The sequence below is a fragment of the Trachypithecus francoisi genome, unplaced genomic scaffold, assembly GCF_009764315.1.
Source record: "Trachypithecus francoisi isolate TF-2019V2 unplaced genomic scaffold, Tfra_2.0 Lachesis_group19, whole genome shotgun sequence".
Taxonomy (NCBI): domain Eukaryota; kingdom Metazoa; phylum Chordata; class Mammalia; order Primates; family Cercopithecidae; genus Trachypithecus; species Trachypithecus francoisi.
Genome location: NW_022681464.1, coordinates 32,385,176 through 32,403,276, shown reverse-complemented (window position 1 = coordinate 32,403,276; position 18,101 = coordinate 32,385,176). Strand labels below are relative to the sequence as shown.

Genomic DNA, 18,101 nt, shown 5'->3' with positions numbered 1-18,101 from the left:
AAAAAATACAAAAAACTAGCCGGGCAAGGTGGCAGGTGCCTGTAGTTCCAGCTACTTGGGAGGCTGGGGCAGGAGAATGGCATAAACCCCGGAGGTGGAGCTTGCAGTGAGCTGAGATCCGGCCACTGCACTCCAGCCTGGGCGACAGAGCAAGACTCCATCTCAAAAAAAAAAAAAAAAAAAAAAAAAGAAGCGGGTACAGTTTATGCACAGGTACAGTTCTCCAAGGCAAGTGTGACAGGGACAATGGAAAGGTTTACACGCCTTTCTAGGAGCAACGGGATGGATCTTGCCCCAAATGTACCTCTCACCAAAAACAGGCTGGGTGCCCATGTTCAGGCAGTGATAAGTTCATTCTTACAGGCTGGATCGGGATGGTGATCTGGCAGCTCCTTCCTCGGCCCCCAGGACAGCAGTAAGGGCTTCATGCCTCTGGGTCCTTGCATATTACTTTCAGTTACCACCAGAAAACATTCGCAAATTCCTAAGGTGACTTCCTAATAAATACATCCTGCCTCAATAGACAAATGCCACTGAAGTCTTCTTTCTCTGCTCATCTCAATTTCAAGAAAAAGGCAAGATCTACTATCTGAAGTAAATACAAAAGTGAGCAACAATAAATATTTCATTAAGTTCTACATCATTCACTTTCTTTTAACCTAACTTAAAGGCAGCTTTGCCATTATATGCTAAGATTTTCAAGATATACCATGACATTCAGCCCCAAATCCCCATCCAGCAGTAGTCAACATGTAAAAGCTAGCAAACCACAAGGTCCTCTGGAATGACTTATTTCTTCAAACAGCAGGTTACCTGGTGCAATATCTGTATGTCAAGCGGAGGTCCAAAGGGTACATCAGCTCCCGAAGGGTACGGCTGGTAAGTGTGTTTGTCAGTGAGAGGGGCCCGGATGATGAGCTGCTCCGTCCGAAAGAAAGGCCCAAAGTGCTGGTCAAAGTACTCTTTCTCCCGGCGAGCCTGGCTGCTGGGGGCTGACCAGAGGTCAACTGGATTGGTTGTGACCCGGACAAACACCAGGCCCGACGAACTCACAGCAATGAAGACCAGCGAGAAGAAAATGACACAGCCAGGGTTTCGGACGCAGAAAGACCCCCAGCGTGTGAACAGCCGCCTCAAGCAGCCCTCAAATGCTGCACTGACAGGGTCGCAGCAGGACACCTCTCCTGGAAGAGCGGGAGAGGAAGGGAGGGTGGAGGTTAAGAGCCAAGCCATTCCTGAAAGTCGGAACAGGGAAAGCATTAGCTGCTGTCTCATGGCAGGAATCAAGCCCACCTGGGGACACTTATGAGACCCCTGCCCTCCGCTATCTATCTGCTCAGCAAAGCCACCTTTGTTGGCTGCCCTCAATGGGCGCTGTTCCCACCCCACAGAAGAGACACTGACACAGGAGCCTCTGAAGGGTGAGGTTCAACCCTGCCCTGCTATGCCCACTCTTGTCCTGCTGCTTTCGGGCCTCCCCAGCTATGATTAATCACTCGGTTCTGCTGTGCCACCCTGACTAGATGGTAGGGCCACAAAGGCAAGGACTACATCTGCCTTGGTCGCAGCCGTGTCCTCGGCACTAGCACTCCGCCTCACCCACTGCCGCAACCCTGCTGAGCAAACGGATACTCTCAGGACAGACAGCATCATCTGAACCCTTTCATTCATGGACAAATATGCCTACCTTTGTCACTTGCATTAACAGAAAAAGCTATATTGCTATCAATAGGAGTGTACTCGGAGACAAAGTACCGTTTTCTGAAAAACAGAAGCGAGGAAATAGTATTAGTGGACTTCATCACAATGAGGCTGTTGTTGGGACATTCCTGTAATCCCATGAAATGCTTTCTTCCTCCTCCTGGCCTCCTCCTCCCTAATTACTGCCTTCTTTCCCCCAAGTTCCCTTGCTCTGGGTGCCTCTGCTCACCAGTCTCAGGAGAAAATTTAGGAAGATATTAAAAGAACAGTTAATAAAGGATAATTTCACCTTGTGGCCCTCATTTTATTTAAAACTTTTAGGTCTTTTAAGAACACGCTACTGGGCCGGGCGCAGCGGCTCACGCCTGTAATCCCAGCACTTTGGGAGGCCAAGGTGGGCGGATCACGAGGTCAAGAGATCGAGACCAATCTGGCCAACAAGGTGAAGCCCTGTCTCTCCTAAAAATACAAAAAAGTTAGCTGGGTGTGGTGGTGTGTGCCTTGGGAGGCTGAGGCAGGAGAACTGCTTGAACCTGGGAGGCGGTGGTTGCAGTGAGCTGAGATGGCGCCACTGCATTCCAGCCTGGTGACAAAGACTCCATCCCAATAAAACAAACAGACAAACAAAAACCACGCTACCCTTTCCAGTAGCAATGAGCACACCTAGTGCCCAGATCTTCGTTTCTACATACCACTCTCGAACTAAAGGAACCAGAGCTCCTTGCAAGGCAGGGACAGGGAAAATATAAGATAAAGCTGGGGATGGGAGGTGTATGTAAGAAGAACACAGAAGGCCGGGCGCGGTGGCTCACGCCTGTAATCCCAGCACTTTGGGAGGCCGAGGCGGGCAGATCACGAGGTCAGGAGATCGAGACCATCCTGGCTAACACGGTGAAACCCCGTCTCTCTACTAAAAATACAAAAAACTAGCCGAGCAAGGTGGCGGGCGCCTGTGGTCCCAGCTACTTGGGAGGCTGAGGCAGGAGAATGGCGTGAACCCAGGAGGCGGAGCTTGCAGTGAGCTGAGATCGCGCCACTGCACTCCAGCCTGGGTGAGAGCGACACTCTGTCTCAAGAAGAAGAACACAGAAGTCAGCCAGGAGGCACTCCCAGTGGCCCAAACTGGAAAACTTTGAGTAACAAGATAAATGACAGAGTTGGATACAACCAACAAAATTAAAAGTCCATGATGTAAATAACTGAGTAAATAAAATGAGGGAGAGGGATAGCTTTCTGTACAGAAGTCCAGTTAGTAAATGCAGAGGAAGAGAGGGAAAGAGAAAAAATATCACTATTAGGTAAACACCTTAGTTATAATTGTTGCAGACAAGACCCAACAATGAATGCTAAAATCAGGGGTTGACAGTTTGAGGAGGAACAACGTATTAGCATAGTCTCAAACATCTTCCTCCAAGATATTTATCAATTACGAAGGGAAAAGCAGTAACTTCACAATGGAGATATACAGCAGACATCACCTTGAGCAAGTGTTCAAGGTTAACATCACCAGGAAAGAGACACATCAACATTAGTGACCCCGACATGATGCACCGAGAAAGACATGACGTGACTTCTGTGATGTACTTGTCAAAACACCTCATTTCAATCTCATCATGAGGAAATACCAGATAAAGCCAAACGGAAGGACATGCTACAAAATACCTGACCAGTATCATCAAGAGTGTCAAGGCCAGAAAAGGAAAGACTGAGGAACTTTCTGTCACAGATTGAGGGGACTCATAAAACACAAAAATGTAATACGGGACCCTGAAACAGGAAAGGGAATTGGAGGAAAAGCTGGTGAAATTGGATTAAGATCTGCGGTTTAGCTAATAATAATGTAATAATAATGGCATGTTCATGGTTTTGATCATTGTACTAGGAATTATGTAAGTTGTATCATCGGGGAAACTGGGTAAAGGATACACACAGATTCTACCATTTTCACAACTTTTTGGTTAAGTCTAAAATTATTTCAAAATAAAAAGTAAAAAAAGTACTGTCCTAAATTAAGATGCAAATATCTAAAAGGACTATAGTACTGCATTTAATTAGATTTGAATCTGATTTCCCTCATTTGACTCTGACATCTTTTTTTTTTTTTTTTTGAGACAGAGTCTTGCACTGTCACCAGGGCTGGAGTGCAATGGACTCCTGACCTCGTGATCCTCCTGCCTCAGCCTCCTAAAATGCTGGGATTACAGGCGTGAGCCCCCGCGCCCAGCCTTTACTCTGACTTTCTAAAGAATGAGTGGCTGGCTGGGTGCAGAGGCCCATGCCTGTAATCCCATCACTTTGGGAGGCTGAGGCGGGCAGATCACCTGAGGTCAGGGGTTGGAGATCAGCCTGGCCAACATGGTGAAACCCAGTCTCTACTAAAAATACAAAAATTAGCCAGGCATGGTGGTGGGTGCCTATAATCCCAGCTATCTCAGGAGGCTGAGGCAGAAGAATCGCTTGAACCTGGGAGGTGGTGGTTGCAGTGAGCTGAGATCGCGCCACTGCACTTCAGCCTGGGTGACAAGAGTGAGACTCAGTGTCCAAAAAAAAAAAAAAAAAAGAATGAGTGGCTAATGCACGGTGCTTTAAATCACACATCATTTTGAATAAATCAGTAAAATTCACTTCTGCTGTTGCAGTGTTAAACAGGACTTTGATGGTTTACTATATGATAGCTGTAGAACACAGTAATCCACGCAGTGGTATTCATGTAGGTATTTGATTCTTGTCCTAAGTAACCAAGGTCTGACAAGTGAAAACTCAAAGTGCCAGTGGGCAATTTTGTTCTTCTTGCCCTGGATGATAAACAAAACTGCTTACCTGTAGCACCACACTGCAAAAAATGCTCCAAAAAACACAAGCAAAAATGCCATGTAGGTGATCCACATGATGACATACATGGCGTCCAAGCCGAGGATTGTCCAGGGAGCAGGAGGAGGCGGGGGCTGGGGCTTGGGGCCACAGACAATAGAGCAGTCTTGGCAGCTACACGGTGCTGTGACCTCATCCACAGACTCATCACAGCCTTTGGTAGCATTATTCATGGGCTCCATCCCATGGACTGGAAAATCTACAGGAAGGAATTGTGTTGAGTACAAATCTCAATTAAAAACATCTAAAATTTTGTATTATACTTAAACCCAACGAAAAGCCCACTGAAATACATAAAACAACTGAAAGAATAAAAAGAATTGGAGGTTTTAGTTTAATTCAATTATGTTTTGCTGCTTTGTCCTGTAGAATTTTAAGTTGCCTCAATGAACTTGTGCATAGGGGTTTGTCACTGATAGAGCAATCCTCCAAGTGCACCACATACCAAGGTAATCCTCAGTCATGTCCTATCTCCATTCTCAGAAGCTAATACTACAGCAGAGCTCTGGAAAAGCTGCCTCCCACTCCCTTTTTAACTGCTTATTCTTTCAATTACCACAGCAATGCCTGAAGGCAATTCATTTCCTCCTCCATTCCCACTCCCAGCACCCACTAAATTAGCCAGAGCAGGATAAATGTACCAGTTACCTCTCTTACTGGGAGAAACTATGAACTAGTTACCTGAATGTGTTTATATTCCTATTGCAAATTATGATTCCTCAACTGAGATTCATTCATCCATTCATGGAGAGATAGGGCTTTGCCCTCACCAAGGCTGGAGTACCATGGGATGATCACAACTCACTGCAGCCTTGAATTCCTGGACCCAAGCAATCCTGCCTCAGCCTCCCAAGTATCTGGGACTACAGGTGCATGCCACCACACCTGGCTAATGTTTAATTCTTCTGTAGAGATGGGGCCTCACTACATTGCCCAGGCTAGGTCTGGAACTCTTGGTCTTAAGCAATTCTCTTGCCTCAGTCTCCCCAAGCACTGGTGAGCCACTGTGCCCAGCCAGTTCCTTGGCTTTAAAACAATATCATAAACACACCAAACTTGGAATCTTTATCCCTACCTGAAAACACAGGAGTGATGGTAAAAGGTGCCTGTCCGTTGTCCTTATTGAACATGTATTCAATCCAGTTGGTGGCATTACAGGCATCAGTGTCCTTCCCACACAGGAGTCCCAGGGCCTTGTCATTGCTTGAGGGGGCCTCCACGTCCCGGCAGGCATTGTACATTGCTAGAAGAGGAAACCAAAGGAAAAAGGAGAAAAGATGCTTGCTGTAATTCATGAGGAAAGATCTTACAAAGGCCTCTTGAAGGGAAACACGAACTTCATACGCACCACGCTGGAACGCTGGACAGCAAACACTAAGGGCACGAACAGAGATTCCCTTTAAATTGGCTTATCACCCTGCAAATAATATGGAGGCCCGATTCCGAGTAACTTAAAAGTAAAAACAGGAAAGGGAAAGGCACACAACAGCTTGGAGTTGCATCCCCACTGTATAGAAGAGCATACCAAGGCCCAGGAAGACGCAGCTAAGAGCCTTAGTACTTCTTCAGTTAACGAAGCTGATTCCAGAAAACCTCTGCCGCAGGAAGCTACACAGCCAGAGAATTATGGAACTTACTTGGAAAACTGGTTTCAGAGCAGAGGTCATATGTCAATAAACCTAATACTGTTGGCTGGGTGCAGGGGATCGTGCCCGTAATCCCAGCACTTTGGGAAGCCGAGGAGGGCGGATCACGCGGTCAGGAGATCGAGACCATCCTGGCTAACACAGTGAAACCCCATCTCTACTAAAAATACAAAAAAATTAGCAGGTGTGGTGGCGGGCGCCTGTAGTCCCAGCTACTCGGGAGGCTGGCATGAATCCGGGAGGCAGAGCTTGGAGTGAGCTGAAATTGCGCCACTGCACTCCAGCCTGGGCCCTGGGCGACAGAGCAAGACTCCATCTCAAAAAAATAAATTAAAAAAACCCCCCAAAACCTAATACTGTTATCTTTTTGGATTATATTTATTATACATAAAGACAACACATCATATAAGGATAGTATCAGTGTCTTACACCTAAGAAAATAGCTGGAATGGGTCTGTCGATTCTCATTTACCCATCCCTGCTTGCTAGAAACTTCCCAGGATCTTCTTTCCCTAATCTTCAAGGAGATGCTTACACATTCATTTTGTTTTACCCTTGCTCTGGAAAGACAGGTTAACTAGGGTGACAGTCACCTCCCTCAGAATTCTCAATCGATTATTCCATTGCCTTCTGTGCTGTATCACGGCTGGTAAGAAAATCTCCAATTATCATTGTCTCAAGGTGATTTGTGTCTTGTCTCTATTTGCTTTTAAGACATTTGTCTTTGGGCTGGGGGTGGTCATGCACACCTGTAATCCCAGTAATTTGGGAGGCCCTGGTGGGTGGACTGCCTGAGTTCAGGAGGTCCAGACCAGCCTGGGTAATATGGCAAAACCCCGTCTCTACAAAAAATTAAAAAAAAAAAAATTAGCCAGGTGTGGTGGTGCAATATAATTTACAATATAATTTCATGTAATTTACAATTTACCCCCTTAAACTATATAATTTAATGGAGTTTAGCGTATTCATAGATATATGCAACCATAACCATAGTCAATTTTAGAACATTTTCATCACCTCAAAAGAAATCCTGTATTCTAGCTATGCTCAACTACCTCCCCACCTCCCTAAGCCCTAAGCGACCACTGAACTGTCTCTATTTATTTGACTATTTCAGACATTTCACGTAAATCCAATCATATAATATGTGGTCTTTTATGACCGGCTTCTTTCATTTAGCATAATGATCTCAAGGTTCATGCATACTGTGGCATGTATCAATACTTCATTTCTTTTTATGGCCAAAATACATTTCATTGTATAGATACATGTTTTGTTTATACATATATCAGCTGATAAATATCTGAGTTGTTCCCACATTTTGGCTATTATCAGTAATGCTGCTAGAAGCATTTGTGTATAAGTTTCTGTGTTGACCTATGTTTTCATTCATCTTGTGAGTGGAACTGACGCATCATATGGTAATTCTATGTTTGTTTCAGGAACTGCCAAACTGTTTTCCAAAGTGGCTATACCACTTTACATCATCACCAGCAATGCTTTTTCTTTTTGAGATGGGGTCTCACTCTGTCACACAGATTGGAGTGCAGTGGTGTTATCTCAGCTCATTGGCAACCTCCGCCCCTCAGGCTCAAGTGATCCTCCCACCTCAGCCTCTCAAGTAGCTGGGACTATAGATGTGCACCACCATACTCAGCTAAGTTTTTGTAGAGATAGGGTTTCACCATGTTGCCCAGGCTGGTCTCAAACTCCTGACCTCAGGTGATCCACCTGCCTTGGCCTTCCAAAGTGCTAGATTATAGGCATGAGCCACTGTGTCCAGCTAATGTTTTTGGTTTTTGGATTTCTTTTTAATAAAGGTTCCTATTTCTCCACAGCCTTGTCAACACTTCTTGTTATCTGACTTTGATTCTAGCCATCCTGGTGGGTGTGAAGTGGTATCTCATTGTGGTTTTGATTCGTATTTCCCTGATGACTCATAGTGTTGAACATCTCTCATGTGCTTGTTGGCCATTTGTATATCTTCCCTGAAGAAATGTCTGCTCTATTCAGATCTTTTGCCATTTTAAATTGGGTTATTTATCTATTCATCATTGGGTAGTAAGAGTTTTTTTTGTTTTTTGAGATGAAGTCTAGCTCTATCACCCAGGCTGGAGGGCAATGGCGTGATCTCAGCTCACTGCAACCTCCACTTCCCAGGCTGATGCAATTCTCCTGCATCAGCCTCCCGAGTAGCTGGGATTACAGGCACATACCACCATGCCTGGCTAATTTTTCTATTTTAGTAGAGACAGGGTTTCACCATGTTGGCCAGGCTGGTCTTGAACTCCTGACCTCAGGTGATCCACCCGCCTCGGCCTCCCAAAGTGCTGGGATTACAGGCATGAGCCACCGCACCCGGCCAAGAGTTATTTATGTATTCTAGATACAAGTCCCTTTACCAAATACATAATTTGCAAATATTTTCTTGTCCTTTTGGTTTTTTGACTCAGGGTCTCACTCTGTCACCCAGGCTGGAGTGCGAGGTACTTAGTGCAGCCTCCTCCGGCTCAAGCAATCTTCCTGCCTCAGATACCCATGTGGCTGGGACCACAGGCACATGCCACCATGCCTGGCTAATTATTTTTTGTAGACACAGGGTCTCACTTTGTCACCCACGCTGGTCTTGAACTCGCAGGCTCAAGCAATCCTCCTGCCTCAGCCTCCCAAAATGCTGGGATAATAGGTGTGAGTCACTGTGCCTGGCCTTCTTGTCTTTTCTTGATGGCATCCTCTGAAATACAAACTTTTTTATTTTAATGAAGTCCAATTAATCTTTTTTGTTGTTGTTGCTCTTGTTTTTGGTGTCATATTTAAGAATCAAGTGCCAAATATGAGGCCATGCAAATTAATCCCTATGTTTTACTCTGTTTTATAGTTTTTAGCTCTTACATTTAGGTCTTTGATCCACTTTGAGTTAATTTCTTTAACATATGGTGTGAGGTAGGGCCCAATTTCATTATTATTTATTTTTTTGAATGTGTGTATCCAGTTATTGCAGCACCATTTGATGAAGAGTATTCTTTTCTCATTGAATGGCCCTGGCACCCTTGTCAAAAATCAGTTGATCATAGATATATTATTTATTCTCAGTTATATTCCATTGATCTACATGTCTATCTTTATTCTAGTACCACACTGTCTTGATTCCCATTGCTTAGTTTTGAAAATGAGAAGCGTGAGTCTTCCTATTTTTTTCAAGGTTGTTTTACTATTCTAAGTCCCTCAAACTACTATGTGAATTTCAGAATCAGCTTGACAATCAAAGAAGTCAGTTGGGATTACAACAGAGATTGCCCTGAATCTCAAAACAACTTGGAGAATACTGATATCTAAACAATATTAAGTCTTTTGATAGATAAACATGGAATGTCTTTCCATTTATTTAGATCCTCTTTAATTTCTCTGAATAATGTTCTTTAGCTTTAGTGGTTTGTTTTTTTTTTTGAGATGGAGTCTCACTCTGTCAGCTAGGCTGGAGTGCAGTGGCATGATTTCGGCTCCTGCAATCACCGCCTCCCAGGTTCAAGTGATTCTCATGCCTCAGCCTCCCAAGTAGCTGGGATTACAAGCGAGCATCACCATGCCCAGCTAATTTTTGTATTTTAGTAGAGATGGGGTTTCACCATGTTGGCCAGCATGGTCTCAATCTCTTGACCTTGTGATCTGCCCACCTCAGCCTTCCAAAGTGCTGGGATTACAGGTGTGAGCCCCCGCATCTGGCTGTTCTTTAGTTTTAAAGTGTTTTGCCTTCTGTTACAGTTACTACTAAGTATTTCCCATACTATAGTAAATGGAATTGTTTTATTTTCACTTTGAGATTGTCCACTGCAGTATTTCTGTACACTTGTACTGATTTTTGTATACTGAATTTTCTCAAAGTCTCAGGGTTCATCCCTTATCCATTCTGGAAAATCCTCATTATCCCTTTGATTGTCTCTCCCCAACTCTCTGGAGCTTCTCATGTTATCCTATATGTCATTTCTTTAATGATTTATAGATCTATCTCTATGCTGTTTTCTGGGTAATTCCCTCATATCTTCCAGCTCACCATTTGGTTTTCAGGTTTTATTTTATATTTCAAGCATACAAAAAAACACGGAGAATACTACAGTTCTCATTTCCTCATTACCCAGTTAATTATCAATCTTATCATTTTACAACATTTGCCTCAACATTAAAAAAAAATGGACTTGGCCAGGTGCAGTGACTCACACCTGTAATTCCAGCATTTTGGGAGGCTGAGTGGGAGGATCGCTTGAGGCCAAGAGTTTGAGGCCAGCCTGGGCAAAAAAGCAAGACCCTATCTCTACAAAAAAAATTTTTTTTAATTAGCCAGGTGTGGTAGCATATGCCTGTGGTTCCAACTACTCAGGAGGACTGCTTGAACCCAGGAGGTTGAGGCTGCAGTGAGCCACAATTGCGTCACTGTATTCCAGCCTAGGTGACAGCATGAAACCTTGACTCTGTTTTATAATAACGCACTATTCAGAACAACTGGCTATGGCATAATTTAAAAAATAAATACAAATAATAATGCACTATAGACCAGGTGTGGTGGCTCACACCTACAGTCCCAACACTTTGGGAGGCCGAGGTAGGAGGATCACTTAAGGCTAGGAGTTCCAAGATCAGCCTCAGCAACACAGTGAGGCCCGTCTCTTCAAAAAAATAAATACTTCAACACACACATACACTCTATAGATTCAGTTGAAGCTCCCCAATTGCCCCTCCCTGACAGTAGTCCCTTCCCTAAGGTAAAACAATCCTGAATTTGATGTTTATCCTTCCCATGCATGTTGTGTACTTGTAAGTTTTAAGTAGGTAGTACTTTTGTTTTAAAATGTCATATAAACATGTAACCACCATTATAGTATCATACAGTGTATTTTCACCATCTAAAAATCTTCTGCGCTCTACTTATGCCTTCCTCTTTCCTAACCCATGGCAATCACTGACTTTTTACTGTCTCCACGGTTTTGCCTTTTCTAGAATGTCATACAGTAAGTAGCCTTTTCAGATTGGCTTTCCTTAGTAATAGGATTTAAGGTTTGTCCATGTACTTTCATAGCTTGATAGCACCGAATTTTCATGGCTTTTTAGCACTGAATAATATTCCATTGTGTGGATGTGGCAGTTTATTTACCCATTCACCTACTGAGGGAAATCTTGGTGGCTTCCAAGTTTTGGCACTTACGGACAAAGTTGCTATAAACATCCATGTGCAGGTTTTGGGGTAGGCATATTTTAAACTCATTTGAGTAAATACCAAGGAGCATCATTAGTTTTGTAAGAAACTGCTAAACTATCTTCCAAGGTGGCCGTACCATTTTGTACTCCCACCATCAGTGAATGAGAGTTCACTGACAGCATTTGGTGTTACAAGTGTTTTGAATTTTGGCCATTCTAATAGATGTGTAGTGGTATCTGTTGTTTTGATTTGTAGTTCTCTAATGACGTCATGTTGGGCACCTCTTCTCATGTACTTATTTACCGCGTGGATGAGTTCTTCGGTGAGGTATCTGTCAGGTTGTTTTGTCCATCTTTCAGTTGGGCTGTCTGCTTTCTTCTTGTTGAGTTTTAGAAGTTATTTGTATAGTTTGAATAGTAGTCCTTACTAATATATGTCTTTTGCAAATACTTTCTTCCAGTCTGTGTCATGTCTTCTCTTTCTCTTGAGGTCTTCAATTTTTCACAATCACAATAATGTTACAGTGGGTGTTTTTATGTGGGTCTCCAGGTTTACATGCATTTAGAGTTTCTCTAAGGCAGGCATCTACACATGTAATTTCTGGGAGGAGGGTTATCTTCAACTTTACTACGTACCACAGTTGTTTTCCAAATAGTTTTCAAACAATTATACCAAATTATGGTTATAAGTGGCGGAGTATATTAGTATTCGTATTGCATCACATTTTCATCCATAGTTGAAATTGACCAACTTTTAAATTTGTGCCAAGCTGATGAGGTGTGAAATTGTAGTTTACTGTTTAAATTTGCATTTCGCTGACTGCTCCAGATAACAGTTGTTTATATTCATAAATATTTTCCTTATGGTTTCTGCTTTTCCTCTCCTGTCTAGAAATCTTTCCTTTATCTTAAAGTCATAAAGATATTCTATATTTACTTCTAAAACTTTCCAATTGGGATTTTTAATCTATATAATTGATTTTTTATCTGTAAAAATTAAAATTGGATAAATGTAATGTATTTTCTCATCCCATTTATCAACTAGTCCACCTTTTCTCTCAATGATTTGTAATGACACGTGTGTTACATATCCATTTTCCATACATGCAGGGTTCTGTTTCCGGACAAAATGACCTCTCTCCATTCAGTCAGGTTGCCTTGTATGTCACATCTTTTGGATTCCTAAGTGCCTTATTTTTTGCTGCTTTTGTGAATGAGACCTTTTTTCTAAGGAATTTTTTGTTACCTTTTTAACTGTCATTATAATTAAATGTTGTATGTTGGTCAATGCTGGAGGATCATTTCTGCTATCTGTTAGACCTGCTGACTTTCCTTTATGGTGATCTGATTCTTCCGAGTCATGACCTCTTCTCTGCCAACTATTAATAGTTCTATCTTCTCAGTCTTGCAGTAATTTATGACATTACACAACTCACGTCTGTTAGAATCAAAGGTCCAATGGTTACTGAAGTGTATGGATGCAAACTTGCACATACTAAAATTTTCCATGTGGGAAGTTCAAGTTAGGGGGAGTTAGAGCAAGCGCTTTAAGGAGATTGTTATATTCGTTGTAGTTCAAGTCCTAGGATACAAGTAAAGCAACAACTTTATTTCCTGGCCAATGGAACTGAAAATTGTGATTTTCCACAGAGCTGACAGGACAACTAAAAGGAACAATTTGCTCTGCTGTCCTGATGCCAGCTGTAAAAGAGGAATAATTAAAAGTTTACTTACCATTGGCAAAACTCTGTCCGACAAAGTACTGTAACTCTTTCACATTTGTTTTCGTCTGGTTTGTAACAGGATCAACATAATCTTCAGTTGCTGTAACATTCAAAAACTGACTCTGTCGAGGGCTACATGTCAACTCACAAAACAGGTTCAGTAGGTTATAAAAACAGGATGGACATCTAAAGGAAAAGTAAATTATATTCTGCATGATCTCACACGTAATAGGGCCAGCGAGAACGATTTTAAATAGACAAAGAATATTTTAAACTTACTGTAAAGTGACAAATTACCAAGAGAACATACTAAAAATCAGCAATACTAAACTTAAAACCTCATGTTAAAATAAAGACACACCTTTAAAAAATGCCCTAATTACTTTCTGCATTTATTGTGTCCAATTATAATTTCAAAAAGAGAGAGATGCTTCTCTGAATTCTGTACTTTATAATTTAGAGACATACATTCTCTGACCTAGAGTAAAGGGACTTTGGAGCATCAGGAATTATTATTATTATTATTTTTTGAGAAAGGGTCTTGCTTTGTCACCCAGGCTGAGTGCAGTGGCGTGATCACAGCTCACTGTAACCTTGAGCTCCCAGGCTCAAGCAATCCTCCCACCTCAGCCTCCCAAGTAGCTAGGACTACAGGTGTACGCCACCACACCTGGCTACTTTTTAAAGTTTTTTTGGGCCGGGCGCAGTGGCTCAAGCCTGTAATCCCAGCACTTTGGGAGGCCGAGATGGGCGGATCACGAGGTCAGGAGATCGAGACCATCCTGGCTAACACAGTGAAACCCGGTCTCTACTAAAAAATACAAAAACTAGCCGGGTGAGGTGGCGGGCGCCTGTAGTCCCAGCTACCGGGAGGCTGAGGCAGGAGAATGGCGTAAACCCGGGAGGCAGAGCTTGCAGTGAGCTGAGATCCGGCCACTGCACTCCAGTCCGGGCGACAGAGCGAGACTCCGTCTCAAAAAAAAAAAAAAAAAAAAAAAAAATTTTTTTTGTAGAGATGTGGGTCTCACTGTGTTGCCCAGGATGGTCTCAAACTCCTAAACTCAAGCAACCCTCCTGCCTTGGCCTCCCAAAGTGCTGGGATTATCGACATGAGCCACCGCACCAGCTGACAGTTTTGATTAAGAAGAAAAGAAAAGAAAAGAATGAGAATTATCATGAGAATCTTCATCTTACAACCTATTGAAGGTTTTCTTTCAAGCTCCAGAAAATCACGAGGCCCTCCTGAAACACAAGGAGAAATCCCCATGGTTTGTAAAGACTGAGAACAGCAATGTTGTTCTCTGGTTGCATGTGCTTCAGGAGCACACAACTGCACAAGAACCGTAAGCTGCCTGAGCTCTCTTTTCCCTTTGGTCCACTGTTACTTGCAAAAGCTGTTGTTTCATTAGACTTGCATTCTTGCAATCAAGATTACTTTATACTCTGATCCAGTCCCAGTGACCATGCAAGACCAAGAATGAAAAAAGTGTATCCTGGCCTTCAAGAGCCTCTGTTTTAGTGAAGGAGATAGGGAAACACAGAGTCTCTTTCTTTCAGGAGCCCCACTACTTTACTGCAACAAAGCCAGAAACCACAATTACATTATTCTAATAGGAATCACTCTCGGGGTACACAGTTTTCAAACTTTTTCCATGTTACCACATTTAATGCCCACAATCACTAATTTTGACAGCTGTATATTTTTCCAAATATCAGGTTGTTTCTCCTATTGTTATTATAAATAAAGCTTTGGTGCCTCTCATAATATGGAGAAAGGTTGGCTATCTTTTTATGTTTATGTCCCTATGTCCATAATGTCTCACCTAGGGTGGATCCTAAATAAATGTGTTTTGACTGACTGTACAAGGCTCCAATTTGGTTCCATCAATGTCCACAAGCCTTTCATAGGATATGCTGGCCCAACTATAGTCTCAACTTTTGTTGTTCTGAAAAAACAATTTAGTGGTGGTTTTCCATTCTCTATTGTCAACTTTTGGTAAGAAGCAGAACTTCTTCACTGGAAGCCAACCTGTGCCCTATCACCACCTGCAGTGATATTTGCACAGAGAAGCATTTTCCCTTTTTAATATTTGCTTCCCAAACATCTTTACCAGTGTGCTGAAGTCTGAAAAATTGAGAAAGATACCACAATCTGCTGTTCTAAAGACCACCACCAGCTTGCTCTTTTGCATATTTGAGAATTGCTGGCTAGGCCTAGAGAAGAACATCTATTACCAAGCCCCTTTTCACTGCTCAGGGCCATAGCCAACAGATCAGATGGAAAACTAAGTTTGACAAAACCAGCCAGCTACACCAGAACAAGCTTGTTAACAGTTCCCCAAGGCCAGTTCTACTGAGGCCCTGACTCTATCACATCCCTTCACCAGAGGGAGAGACAAGAATGATGTGCAAAGCAAGGCATGGGGGGAGAGGAAGGACTGCATGATGGGAGTCTCAGGCCAGGCACCTGAGCAGGACCCCTAGGAACCTCTCTTCCCCACAGTGCACAGCTCAAGTTTGAAAAGAGCCTGGCTGCAGTGCAGACATCCTGCAGAGTGAGAACATCACAGAGGAAACCAAGCATCAACTCTGAAAGCAACTGGGAAGTGAACCAAGTCTGATAATTATTGTTTTTCTCTTTATTTCTGACAAATTGTAAGAGTGCTTTCTTAAAACAAAACAAACACTGACTTAAAAAAAAAACAAACTGGCTGGCCACTGTGGTTCACACCTATAATCCAGCACTCTGGGAGGCTAAGGTGGGAGGATCATTTGAGACCAGGCCTGGCCAACATAGTGAGACACTCATCTCTAGAAAAAGAATAAAAATTAGGCTAGGTGCAGTGGCTCATGCCTGTAATCCCAGCACTCTGGGAGGCTGAGGTGGGTGGATGACTTAAGGTCAGGAGTTTGAGACCAGCCTGGCCAACATGGTGAAACCCCGCCTCTACTAAAAATATAAAACTTAGCTGGGTGTAGTGGCATGTGCCTGTAGTCCCAGCTACTCGGGAGGCTGAGGCAGGAGAATCACTTGAACCCAGGAGGAGGAGGTTGCAGCAAGCTGAGATCATGCCACTGTACTCCAGCCTCGGTGACAGAGCAAGAGTCTGTCTCAAGAAAAAAAAAAAAAATTAATAAAGAAAAATATAAAAAAAATTAGCTGGACAGGGTAGTGCATGCCTATAGTCCTAGCTACATAGGAGGCTAAGGCAGAACAATCACTGGAGCCTAGGAGGTTTAAGCTGCAGTGAGCTGTGATCACACCACAAACCACTGCACTCTAGCCTGGGCAGCACAGTGAGACTCTGTCTCTATTATACACACACGCGCGCATACATATTATACATATATGTATTTTTATATAAATATACATTTAAATATATATCCACCTATTTTAAATGTATACATACATGTATAAATGTATAATATATTCATATAACAGATGTTATTATAAATACAAATATGTAAACAAACAAACAAAGAATAAATGGGAAGTTGAGTATCACCAGTTCACAAGTATCTACAGCCCAGTTGTTCTGTTTCCCCAGCAGAACCTACCTGGACAAAAACTGTAGAGGCAGCTGCAAATTGTCTTTTAGTGTCTGAAGCTGCTGAACATCACAACAGAGACTGACATTGCCAAAGAAGAATCCCGGACAGAGTTCCTTTCAGGTGAAAGAGCACAGGCACAGGAGTGGGCAGTAGTTAAAATAAGGTCAACATTCCTTCATGCAATCCTTTTGAAGTACAAAAGGGTAAGACACATCCTATATTTGCAAAGTTCTTATAGAAATATTTTTTTTTTTTTTTTTTTTTTTTTGAGACGGAGTCTTGCTGTGCCGCCCAGGCTGGAGTGCAGTGGCCGGCTCTCAGCTCACTGCAAGCTCCGCCTCCCGGGTTCACGCCATTCTCCTGTCTCAGCCTCCCGAGTAGCTGGGACTACAGGCGCCCGCCTCGTCGCCCGGCTAGTTTTTTATATTTTTTAGTAGAGACGGGGTTTCACCGTATTAGCCAGGATCGTCTCGATCTCCTGATCTCGTGATCCGCCCGTCTCGGCCTCCCAAAGTGCTGGGATTACAGGCTTGAGCCACTGCGCCCGGCCTTATAGAAATATTTTAAAAGGCTACACATTTACTACTTATTCACAAGTAGAGGTAGTAGAGATGTTTCTAATTTTCTTTTTATTTGGAAGCTTTCTCTCCTCTCCTGACAATCATTTTATGTCTTCTTAGGGTTTTTTGTTTGTTTGATTCAATTCAACCAGAGTGCTACTTACTATTTCTATTAGTTGTTTCAGGGGAAGTTGAAACCTTTAATAATGATGATGAAAGCAGCAAGTGAGGACAGGTGCTGTGGCTCATGCCTGTAATCCCAGCACTTAGGAAGGCTGAGGAGGAAGGATTGCTTGAGCCTAGGAGTTCAAGACCAGCCTAGGCAACATGGTAAAATTCCATCACCACAAAAAAATTTTTAAAAATTAGCCAGGGGTTGTGGCACGTGCCTGTAGTCCCAGCTAGTTGGGACCCTGAGGTGAGAGATTGCTTGAGCTCAGGAGGTCAAGACTACGGTGAGCCGTGATTGCACCAATGCACTCTAGTCTCCAGCCAGGACAAAAGAGCAAGGCTCCTTCTGTCTCAAAAACAGAAAAGAAATGAACAAGTGAGCCTAGGAGCTCTGTTATCATGTCAACTTGACTTTTGATTACTTTAAGCCTCTAAAACCAGGCTTTTCACATGATTTTTCTAGTTCTAATATCCCTGTGTATCACAGCATGGTAAAAAAAAAAAAAAAAGAACAGAAATCAGAATCCTGGCAGCAGCCAAAATTCACAGGCTCTCAGTGGAACACAGAGAAAACACTAAGATGAACAGGGAACAAGGATGTCAAAGCCACTTAGCAACAGAGTCCATTCGAGTCCTGAAATCTAGGAATCAAAAACAGCTAACTTCTAATATTTTGTGAAGATGCT

The 18,101-nt window shown here is 42.8% G+C and overlaps 1 protein-coding gene across 4 annotated transcripts in view; it reads right to left on the bottom strand.

Annotated features, from left to right (window-relative positions):
• Positions 1–18,101, bottom strand: part of NPC1 (NPC intracellular cholesterol transporter 1) — a 61,100-nt gene that overhangs the window by 30,379 nt on the left and 12,620 nt on the right. For 3 of the 4 annotated variants that reach the window (XM_033178117.1, XM_033178115.1, XM_033178118.1), the window contains exons 3-8: positions 16,691–16,797; positions 13,143–13,318; positions 5,648–5,815; positions 4,522–4,771; positions 1,688–1,761; positions 814–1,235 (exon numbers count right to left, since the gene is read on the bottom strand). In XM_033178117.1, coding sequence (XP_033034008.1) covers positions 814–1,235; positions 1,688–1,761; positions 4,522–4,771; positions 5,648–5,815; positions 13,143–13,318; positions 16,691–16,797 — 1,197 coding nt within the window. The remainder of the gene's footprint in view (positions 1–813; positions 1,236–1,687; positions 1,762–4,521; positions 4,772–5,647; positions 5,816–13,142; positions 13,319–16,690; positions 16,798–18,101) is intronic. The other variant, XM_033178116.1, reaches the window with a different exon arrangement.